This window comes from Nilaparvata lugens, unplaced genomic scaffold (genome assembly GCF_014356525.2).
Source record: "Nilaparvata lugens isolate BPH unplaced genomic scaffold, ASM1435652v1 scaffold6918, whole genome shotgun sequence".
Lineage (NCBI taxonomy): Eukaryota > Metazoa > Arthropoda > Insecta > Hemiptera > Delphacidae > Nilaparvata > Nilaparvata lugens.
In genome coordinates, this window is record NW_024092668.1 from 3106 (window position 1) to 15543 (window position 12438).

The following is a 12438-nucleotide window of genomic DNA, read 5'->3' on the forward strand; positions in this document are numbered from 1 at the left end:
AGCAAAATGTAAAAGGCTGCTCTAGACTAGACTACACTCCATTTTTTGAAGCATTCACATCAAAATTTGAGCAAATGCTCTAGTTTATTCATACAATTTTGAGCATAAGCTTCACTTTTGAGCAAATGCTCAAACTATTTTCTTGATGAGCATGAGCAAAACGTTTTGCTCACGTTTATTGACCGAGCGAAGTGAGGTCCAAGATTCAAGTCGACGGTTTGGTATTTCTCTTAATGGTTAAATGTTTATATGTTGCGCATTTACGGCGAAACGCGGTAATAGATTTTCATGAAATTTGATAGGTATGTCCTTTTGAATTGCGCGTCGACGTATATACAAGGTTTTTGGAATTTTGCATTTCAAGGATAATATAAAAGGAAAAAGGAGCCTTCTTCATACGCAATATTAGAGTAAAAATCAGACTATAGAATTATTCATCATGAATCAGCTGACAAGTGATTGCACAGATGATGTGTGGAGAAGCCAGTCTATTACTGTATTTCCACAAGGTCCTAGTTCCAATCAGGTACTTGTGGATGAGATACTGCGTGGTCTACTGTTCACAGAACTACTAGTTAATAGAAAATGAAGCGTATGCTCAATATTTTAGAAGTATAAGCAAATGCTCAACTTTATTCATATGGCTCAATATTGTTGTCCAACGAACTTGACGAACGTAAAAAGGTTCGAAGAATACTTGTTAAAAATTTTCAGCTGATTGATAATTTTAGTGAAATTTGACAATATCTTTGTTTTCTTATTATGGAGAGATTTCACATCACCATCATTCTACTAATTTTATTATTGATTGATTAATACTTTCTCAAGTTATGTAGAACTCATACAACAGACGGACAATGACTTTGGTCTTCACTAGTCAAAAGTAAGAACTCGTTAACGCTCGTTCTAATAGCATGGAATATGATAGACTGACCTGCATAGTCTGTTCCGTGCAGTCATGTCCGAAGGCGAAAAGGGGGCTCTCCAGCCAGAGCATTGCTTGATTGTGATTGGCCGGCGACGGCAGCTGCTGACTGGTGATTGGTGCTCTCAGACCTTGCCCACCAGCACACCAATGGCGCGCTCCATGTCAACAAGCCATGCCACCAATGCTGAGACACGGCTGTTGGTGTGTTGGCCTCTGTACAAACATATGAACACCATAACTTTAAATGTCTACGTTCTTGGTATTAACATATTTTGTAATGGATATGAGTGCATTGATAGGTAGATATAATCATAGAGAAACAATAGCGTAAGTAGGGACTGTGTCAAAATTATGACACAGCTGTTTGAACTTTTGTAATCATTCAATCAGGTACTTAGTGCCGGTTGCAAAAAATCCGGGCTATTTTCAATCCTGATTAATTCCAGTAGCTCCATCTTTTTGAAATGGTCTTCTCTGATTTGGTTCACGTGAAGTTGATCCGGCTTATTTAACTTTTAGTTATTTAACCGGCTTTTGTGCAACTGAGGGAATTTTTGCATTCCTCTCGGAATTAATCTCAATTTACTGTGATTAGAAAGAACCTAGAGAAACAATAGCGTAAGTAGATATCCCATGGTATAGGGAATTTATGTCGCAACTTTTACTGTTATCTCAAGCCGATTACTGTCGATTATTGTCAATTTTTACTGTTTCGTTGGGGTGAGAGTGTAGGAACGGCACAATTTGAGAGACTACCAGCGTCACACAGCTGCATGGGAAAGAACTACGTGAACTATCGGCTTGGGATAACAGTAAAAGTTGCGACATAAACACCCTATACCATGGGATATCTACTCGAGCTATTGTTTCTCTATGATATAATAGAGTGAAAAAATGTTCATTGAACCAAATAAGCTACCTTGAGGAAACTAAAAAGAGATCCCAAGCTACCTTCAAATAAAGAAGATTTACAGATTGGATTAAATAGAGAATGCATTTATTCAAATGCTAATTAATATATAATTATTATTGAACGAAAATCCTAAATAAAGGGGTGATTTGCAGCATTTATTAGGATTTCGTTCAATAATAATTATAAAGAAGATTTATTATTATTACAGTAGTAGTCCCGTAGCTTTCCCTCCGTGACTTTGGAACGCATGTAGGCAAGGTTTGGTTCACGGGGTAATATTCACGGCTTTGCAAAAACATCGATCTTCAGAGACCCTAGATCCCTAGATGGAGGAAGCTCCCTACACACAGAGATTCTTTATGAGAGTTGCAATGTATCACCAACAATGGAAAGAACATGTTGAACAAATGTCAGCTGATAGGCTAGGTTATGCTGAACCCAAAAAGCTCCTTGTGTATCTTTTCGGATGAATACGTTGCTTTTGAGAAGATACAAGAGAGGATCTGTTGCTTATGGAAAGACAAATTAAAGCTCCTTGTGTATCTTTTCGAATGCAACACTTTGCTTTGGAGAAGATACAAAAGAGCATCTGTTGCTTATGGAAAGACAAATTAAAGCTCCTTGTGTATCTTATCAGGCGCAACACGTTGCTTTTGAGTAGATACAAATAGCATCTGTTGCTTATAGGAATATACTATAAAGCTCCTTGTGTATCTTTTCGGACGCAACACGTTGCTTTTGAGTAGATACGAAATTGAATCTGTTGCTTATGCAAAGACAAATTAAAGCTACTTGTGTATCTTTTCTTAATTAAAATTTACTCAAAATTATTCAAATTTTCAAATTAATTTAATTTTTAATTTGAATAAATTATCGATTATTAATTTTCAATTGGATTATCAAGTTTGAAATAATTAAAGTTGTTTTTAATAACAAAATTATACAGACAAACATTTGATGGATTTCAGGGAATTTTACCCATTATCAACCACTTTTCATATTCAATGGTAACTGTAGGAAAAATTTAATGTGAAATACGTGCGCAAAGTTCCTCTGCTGCACTCAAGAAACCATTCCGAAAACGTTTCTTTCGGTACAGAAAACTGTCACTTTGGGCACTAGTTGCACAAATAACTATTAACGAGTTAATAGGTAGGGTCTTGTGATTTCATGGCTTATGAGTCCGATCTTCAATGTTTTAGTATACAACTGATTATAGGAATTATTATCATTGTTTTGACATGTCAGCAGTCATTTGAATGATACTTAAAGAATTAGGCATACTAACCGTTCCCTCTATTTATATCTATGAGGTGATTATGCATGTTAGAAGACAGACAATGACTAGAAATGCTGATTCGCATGCATACAATACTAGAGATAGTGGAGACTATGCTTCATTGTATCACAGAACAGCTCTTTTTGAGAAGAAACCTACATACGGGCCTTAAATTTATTAGAAAGCTTCCTACTCACTTGAAAAATTGTGAAGATGTCGATGTTTTTGAGAAGGAATTAAAAAGTTTTTTGATGCTTGGAGTATTCTATACCACAGAAGAGTTTGTGTGTAGAGAGGGTCCTTTGTGTGATTTTTTTTTCTTCTTTTTTTGTAATACTGTATATATTATAATTTTTTACAATTCCTATACTCTGATTAGAGTCTCTGGGAAGCTTTAAAAACAACAAACAAATACTCAGAATTTGATGTACCATGTGACGATTGTGAATAAATAATAAACATAATTATTTACGTGAAGACAGTCGACTGTCGATGTGTGGTGTTTTTGTGAGCTGCTGGAGGAGTCGAAGCAGGGAGAGCATGGCTGCCACATTCGGCTGCACAATGCCACTTGGCAACAGGAGCAGAGAATGCGCCATGTTGGACAATAGAGCACCAGCCACCGAGTTGTACAGGATATCTGAAAGTCATTGCAATTAATTTATTTGCTTTGAATGAAAAAGACTAAGAAATTGTCAAAAAACCACTGATTTATTGATAATTAGAAAGACCGGTTTCGGTTATTACACCATTGTCAATCTCTGATAACTAAAACTAAATACAAGAGCAGCAGAATTTATACTAGTAGGCGAGTACTGCTATTGGTCGAGGGCATGAACGCCTGCCATTGGCCTAGCTAGACTAGAATTAGTCAATAGTTTTTCCATAAGCAACAGATGCTCTTTTGTATCCTCTCAAAAGGAACGTGTTGCATCCGAAAAGATACACATGGAGCTTCAATGTATCTTTCCATAAGCAACAGATGCTCTTTTGTATCTTCTCAAAAGCAACGTGTTGCATCCAAAAAGATACACATGGAGCTTTTTAGATTGAATGAAAAAGACTAAGAAATTGTCAAAAAACCACTGATTTATTGATAATTAGAAAGACCGGTTTCGATTATTACACCATGTCAATCTCTGATAAACTAAAACTAAATACAAGAGCAGCAGAATTTATACTACTAGGCGAGTACTGCTATTGGTCGAGGGCATGAACGCCTGCCATTGGCCTAGCTAGACAGTCTCCTCCCACTCAACGGTGTGACAAAATGGCGGCTTAAGCAACAGAATTGCAATAATAAAATTACTTCCAGTAAAAAATAAAACCAAGAAAACAAGTGTGAAAGATATAAAACAAATATGTAAATGGAAAAACTATTGACTAATGTATGCTTACAATTTTATGATAAAACTAAATTCGTAGTGTTGTATTGGTTGAAATGAATCTGGTCATTTAAACTATACTGGGAATTTTCCTAATTACTCTTGTTATTTCTAAAGCCTCTAGAATATTCAAAGATCTGCCTTTGTTATTAACATGCGAAACTCAACATTCTCCTTGACTGTGAACTTGTGATTATTTGTTATCAAATGTTCTGCAAAGTTCGATTCCCGATTTTATGGCAGGCGTTCATGCCCTTGACCAATAGCAGTACTCGCCTACTAGTATAAATTCTGCTGCTCTTGTATTTAGTTTTAGTTTATCAGAGATTAACAATGGTGTATAACCGAAACCGGTCTTTCTAAGTATCAATAAATGTGTGGTTTTGGACAATTTCATACTCTTTTTCATTCAATATGAATAATTAGCACAATATCAACTTCTCAACTACACAAAAAGTGAATTTCTGGGCGGTTTTTATGCTCTTCTTGTGCAATAGTAGAAGTGTTGTTGGTTGCTATTGCCACATACTTTGGTATAATTTTCAAGCATTGTCTATTGAAGAGAATGTTCCTTTCTGCTACTCCATACTTGAGTTTCAATTTAAAAATAACTTCACTTGTTCAGCTTGACTTGCTAGTTCACTTTTTGTGTAGTTGAGAAGTTGAATTGAATTGAATTGAAAAAATCTTTATTCATAAACATGTACAGGTACATTAGGAACAGCGTCAATACACAAACAACATAAACATAAATGTAGTAGAAGAGTAAGTCTTAAACGTCCTATATAAATAAACAAAAATCGATAATCAACAATCACAACGCAAAGTGCTATCTGCAAACTCCTGCAGGGAGTACAGACACAATGATATTAAAAACTCCTTGAGTTTTATACTTAATTTTTTAATGTTCTCTATTGCCTGTAATTCTAAAGGCAGCATTGTGAAGTATTTCCTTCAATAGTTGATATTGATAGTTGATAGTAAAGTTGATATTGTGGTAATTATTCATATTGAATGAAAAAGACTAAGAAATCGTCAAAAAACCACTGATTTATTGATAATTAGAAAGACTTATTTGTTCATGAAAAACATACGATAGAGTTGAGATAATTTTTGAGATATTCTTGTACATGTTAAAATTTCACAACATCTTACAAGAACTACATTTTTTAATATACTTAAAAAATAAACAAGGAACAAATTGAAAACAAATACTATATAATTGAATGGTTAATAGAGCTGGAAATAAACAATCACGAATTGAATTAGATGTAGTGGTATAGTGGACACCAATTATTAACCTTATTATCTTATATTACTGAATAAATAAATAAATAAATAAAGGCCTTTATTGAACATTTCAAGAAATCATTACATAATATTATTGTATATTTAATTGTCGGCAGATCTCCATGGCAAAGTGCCGTCAGGAGTATTATCTTATATTATATCACATAGAAGAGAAGATTTTCTGTCAGAAGAGTTTTTCTTTACATTGTGAAGTCTTTAGAGATAAGAGAATGATATGTGATATGTAATTCAATCTGTGATATTTATCTTCTGTGTGATATAATTGACCGAGCGAAGGGAGGTCTAAGATTCAAGTCGACGGTTTGGCATTTCTCTTAATGTTTAAATGTTTTTATGTTGCGCATTTACAGCGAAATAGATTTTCATGAAAATTGACAGGTATGTTCCTTTTTTAATTGCGCGTCGACGTATATACAAGGTTTTTGGAAATTTTGCATTTCAAGGATAATATAAAAGGAAAAAGGAGCCTCCTTCATACGGCAATATTACCGTAAAAATCAGACTATAGAATTATTCATCATAAATCAGCTGTCTAGTGGAATTTACTACTATCCGTTCAAATACATCGAACATCTTGAAAATGTATCTTTCCATCAACGTTGTAGACAGTTGCAGCCAGACCTGATAACAGCGCTCCACTCATATTCCGGGACGACACGTCACGGTACGAAAGGACAGAAAGCTCTATATTTATTTAGGATTTTTTCTAGACATTTTAAATTGATAAATTATTTATTATTTTTTGAGAAAACATAACAACAGGTCAATGTAACTTACTGAGCGCGAGGTCTACTGTTCACAGAACTACTAGTACTAGTAGTTCTGTGAACAGTAGACCTCACGTAGTTTTCTCATCCACAAGTACCTGATTGAAACTATAGACCTTATGGAAATACAGCAATAGACTGGCTTCTCCACATTTCTGTGTAATCAATTGTCAGCTGATTTATGATGAATAATTCTATAGTTTGATTTTTACTCTAATATTGGCGTATGAAGGAGGCTCCTTTTTCCTTTTATATTATCCTTGAAATGCAAAATTTCCAAAAACCTTGTATATACGTCGACGCGCAATTAAAAAAGGAACATACCTGACAAATTTCATAAAAATCTCTTACCGCGTTTCGCCGTAAATGCGCAACATATAAATATTTAAACATTCAAACATTAATGCCCCGTTTCACCAACCTTGATCAAATATAGCCTAGCCATGGTCAATTTGACCATAGTCAAAATTTGATCACTTGTTCAAACATACAACTGTTCCACCAACCTCGGGATTGATCAAAACTCCGTCGATCAAACTTGAACTTGGTCAACTCTTGTAGCTGTACTTTTCTGAAGTTGGCCAACATGTTTGCTGGCTTGCTATTGGCTACATCTGGTTTTTATGGATGGAAATTACTGAGATATTGCAATTATTCAAATTCTAATGAATTAATAATTATTATTAAACGAAAATCCAAATTAAATGCTGTAATATAGTAAATATAGTAACATCCCATGATACTTAATATCAGTTTCGCTGCACATATTCAGAGGGTAATTTACCGTCAAAAATTCAGATTACTGTACTTTTTTTTGTAATTACTGTACTGATTTTTCTTCATATCATTACTTCGGGGCAGCCCCCTGGGCCCTTCTTATATACGTTCTTGGCACAGACGTTTTGTATAGTCACACATCTACATTAAATTATAATAATATTTCAATATGAATTGAATACTTTCGTACAAAGAGATTTACAAATTGCCATCATTTTTGACAATTTTTTATGAACAAAAGAACATTCAAATTCTAAGATACATTGAGTCAGCGAGGTTGATCAAAGGATTGTTCAATATAGGCTTACTGTGTGATAAAAGAGTATAGCAAATCTTTTTCAAAACCTTCCTTTATTTTCTATGCTATAATAGTTTACTAATTGAATGATTCAGAGAACGAACCTAATAAATAACTTACTACAACCATAGAGAACAATAGCGTAAGTGGATATCCCATGGTATAGGGCGTTTATGTCGCAACTTCTACTGTTATCTCAAGCCGATTACTGTCGATTATTGTCGATTTTTACTGTTTTGACCGGGTAAGAGTGTATGAACGGCACAGTATGAGAGACTACCAGCGTCATAAAGCTTCACAGGAAAGAACTACGTGGACTATCAGCTTGAGATAACAGTAAAAGTTGCGACATAAACGCCCTATACCATGGGATATCTACTTACGCTATTGTTTCTCTATGCTACAACTAAATTCAATCACACTAAAAACTTTGAAATTTTTCATTGCATCAAAAACATATTGTAACCTACAAACAAGCAAGGAAATTGATCGAACCAGTCTTTGGACCGTGTTCAGACAATTTTGATCGCCCGTTCGGCGGCAGTCAAACTTAACCATTGGTTTGACCGTGATTAAACTTAACTGGTGTTGGTGGAACGAATTATTTCTGATTTGACCAGCTGATAGACTTTAACCATGTTCAAATGCCTTGACCAAAGTTGGTGAAACGGGGCATAAGAGAAATGCCAAACCGTCGACTTGAATCATAGACATCACTTCGCTCGGTCAATAAGGTAATAAGGTTAATAATTGGTGTCCACTATTACCACTACATCTAATTCAATTTGTGATTGTTTTGTTCCAGCTCTATTAACCATTCATATATATAGACTAGCCGTCAGGCTCGCTTCGCTTGCCATATCCGTCTAGCCAGGGGGCTCCGCCCCCTGGACCCCCGACTGGATCGTCCAAGAATGAGATCAGCAGGCTCGCTTCGCTCGCCTGCATTTTTCATTTGAGCATTTTTATCATATGTTAGGACAATCCAGTCGGGGTCCAGACTAAACGTCTGGCTAAACGGATATGGCGAGCGAAGCGAGCCTGACGGCTAGTAATATAATATTCCCAGGATTGAAGTAGCAGTGCCCAATCAATTTTTCCGTGATAGATGCATTTAAATCTTCAACTTGGTGCCAACCTAACAAAGTCAACTCAACTTAATGCCAACCTGACAAAATTATTAATTTAGTTGCCAGTTAACAACTGTTTCGAAGAGGTACTCTATCTAGATTATAGTTCTATAGTAACATATGATATGGAAATTTCAATTATAATTAAGCGATTGGGAGAAGAAAAATATACATGCTAAAAGACGAACTTTAAACCCTTAAAAACAACCCTTAGAGTTAAAATATTGCCAAAAGATTTCTTAGTGCGCCTCTAAAGTGCAAACTGAACATACCTACAAATTGAACGTTTTTGTGTCCGGTAGATTTTTAGTTATGCGAGTGAGTGAGTGAGTCAGTCAGTCAGTCCAGTCAGTCAGTCATGAGTGAGTGCCATTTCGCATTTATATATATAATAATATAATATGATTGGGAGAAGACAACAGCATAGCCCAAACTACTGTCTTCTTCAATTTTTACAATAGAAGTTTCAAAACAGAATAAGATTAGGACTTCACTTTCACTTCAAAAAGTCCATTTCCACTTCAAACTAATGACTAATCTAAAATTTTGAATTTTGATATTTAAAAACTGATTAAAAACAAAAATATTTTACTCAAATCTCTACAATTGGAAATTTTCGAGTAATTTTGCAAAATTTGAGCCAGAAAAGAAACACAACTTCACTATTATAGCATTTAAAAATTCAAACATTAAGAGAAATGCCAAACCGTCGACTTGAATCTTAGACCTCACTTCGCTCGATCAATAAGATAATAAAGTTAATAATTCGTGTCCACTACTACCACTACATCTAATTCAATTTGTGATTGTTTTGTTCCAGCTCTATTAACCATTCATATATAGTACTTGTTTTCAATTTGTTCTAGATTTATGAATACGGTAATTTTTTAATTAATTATTTGAATAATTTAATTATTTTATTATTTATTAGGTAATTTTTGAAACGTACCATGCAGACTGTGGGAATGATTGGTTGCAGCGACGTGATTGGCAGATGCCAGTAGTGTCTCACATGTGAGAATAAGAGTGCCACATGACGTCGGAGCAGGAGGGCACAGGGGGGAAGAGCACCTACTCTCTCATCCTCTCTCTCTTGCTCGATGCACCTCACACAATGCGCCAGCATGTGGCTGTGCAACGAATGCAGCAGTCGCAACAGACTGCTTTGACAAGTGCCTTGCAAACTGCTGGCCTGCATCCTCCGGTTGAGACGGTAGCAGTAATTCGTTCAGTTCCAACATCTGCCAACATTTCAAATAATCTCAAATGATCAATTTGGCTCCAATTACTGAATGATTCTCAAATTTGTAGTGATTATTAAGTTAAAGCCTAGAGAAACATAGCTTAAGTAGATATCCCATAGTATAGGGCGTTTTGTTGCAACTTCTACTGTTATCTCAAGCCGATAGTCTATGTAATTCTTTCCCGTGAAGCTGTGTGACGCTGGTAGTCTCTCATATTGTACCGTTCATCACACTCTAACCCTAACAAAACAGTAGAAATCGACAATAATCAACAGTAATCGGCTGAGATAAGAGTAAAAGTAGCGACAAAAACGCCCTATACCATGTGATATCTATTTATGCTATTGTTTCTCTATGGTTTAAGGCTGTGCAATGGCTAAAATAAACTCTCTACTCGTGATATTTTCAAAGTTTTTCGATTTGTTTTTATCATCAAGCTATCAAAATGAAAAAGTTATCTCAGGAAACCTTTTTTTCCTGATCTTAATAATTTTGAGATATGAGTGCCTGAAGTTTGAATTTTTGGGACAGAACATTTCAAATTCGGTAAGAAATGAATCCATGATATTTAGAGGATGGATTCTTCATGATATTGTTGATCTAGTAAACAAAAATTTTCTGAAATATCTATTTTTAAAAAAGTTATTAATTTACCAGAAATAACAAAAAAAACTCACTAAAAGTTATTATTGGTTATTTTTAGTAAATTGAATAACTATCTTAAAAATTGATATATTCAGAGAAAATTTGTTTTACTAGATTAACAATACAATTATTATTTAACGAAAATCCTAAATAAACGCTGCAATCACCCCGAAGACCTCTGCTACTGCAGACATTGACAACAGGGTTAACAGTGATTGCAGCATTTATTTAGGATTTTCCTTGAATAATAATTATATATTATAAGCATCTTAATAAATGCATCTCTATTTAATTCCATCTGTATTTGGTTGACCGCTATGGCTTCGTATAACATGAGCGCTGCTATCCACAGATTGTCAGTTTGGTGTAAGGTAAGCATTCCTGACTAGCAATAGGGAGGTACCGGGTTCGATTCCCGGGCTGGCAACTAATTTTTGGATAGTAGTTCTCATTGAATTTCCATCTAGCTGTTAACCCAGTTGTCATGTCTGCAGTAGCAAAGTCTTCGGGGTGATTCACAGCATTTATTTAGGATTTTCGTTAAATAATAATTATAGAATTGAGATTATTTTTTTCACTACCCCAGAACATTATGCTATATTGAATTATCGACATTGAATAGCCATGGAAGACATTCAATAGTGTTTTTGTTCCAACTACATTCTTCAGCACTTTCAACGAGAAGCAGACACTTGAGAATTTGTTCAGAATGTGATCCACTTGAGACAGTTTCTGATTCTGACTCCCAAAAAGCAGACCTCACCTGAACAGTCTCATCCATCTTTTTTGGCTGATTGTGCCACTCAACTTACTGGTCTCAGTCAACTTGAAATCCAATAATTTAGTTTTGTGTTTATTCAAAGACCGTTAGCCTGAACCAGATGTTCATTTGATTAATAATCTCTTCAGTCCTCTGGACAGCTTCTTCCCACGTTCCAGTCACAATACTTGTAATACAGACAAATATATATATAATATAAAAAGTACTTGTTTTTACATTCAGAAATAGGGATTGTATTGTCACAGAAGTACGCATAATTACAATACTAGAAGCTCTGCAAATGTGGGCCTAAAGGTCCCTAGAATATTAAATCAATAAACCGCACATCCCGTTTATGTTTCCAACATCCTGTTAAGAAAAGCCCCAACAGAGAAATAGTTGATCCCACTGTTGGTATTCTTGCTTACAAAAAAATTATTTGGTAGTAATTGGTTATACGTGACTGGTGCCTGTAACTCTGAACATCTGCTGGAGCCTTTGTACTCTTAATTTATAAAAGAGTAACTCAGACATACCGTTTCAAGAAGTCCCTAGCTTCGGAATCAGAAAAAATTTTTTCCTACAGTTACGTTGAAAAGTAGCCATTGCTGCCTGATTACAGAACGCAAAGAATCACTTTTCCGCTCTAGTGCGGGAAAAATTTTTCTGCACTCCAGATTTGCAACATGGCAACGAAAAATACTTAGTAGGTTATATGGAGCAACAGTGCAGCAAAATCAAAATGAAGTTGGTAACAGTGACTGCTGTGGCTGCTATAGTGAGCAGATGCAACGAAGCACAACGCGCTAATTATTATTCATTATATATTATAACCAACGACAACGAGGACTTTAGGATGTTAGGATTAAGTTTTTATCAATAATAAAATTACACAGAAAAACATTTGATGCATTTCAGGCAATTTTACCCGTAATTACCCACTTTTCATATTCAATGGACTGTAGGAAAACTTAATGTGAAATACGTGCGCAAAGTTCCTC

At 35.0% G+C, this 12438-nt stretch overlaps 1 protein-coding gene across 1 annotated transcript; it reads right to left on the minus strand.

Annotated features, from left to right (window-relative positions):
* Positions 1-939: 939 nt before the first annotated feature.
* On the minus strand, positions 940-10024 carry LOC120356494. Its single transcript, XM_039445433.1, has 3 exons — positions 9738-10024; positions 3593-3760; positions 940-1141 (listed from the first exon to the last, which is right to left on the minus strand). The coding sequence occupies exons 1-3, from the start codon at positions 9984-9986 to the stop codon at positions 1091-1093; spliced, it is 468 nt and encodes a 155-aa protein (XP_039301367.1). The 5' UTR covers positions 9987-10024; the 3' UTR covers positions 940-1090.
* Between the last annotated feature and the right edge of the window lie 2414 nt (positions 10025-12438).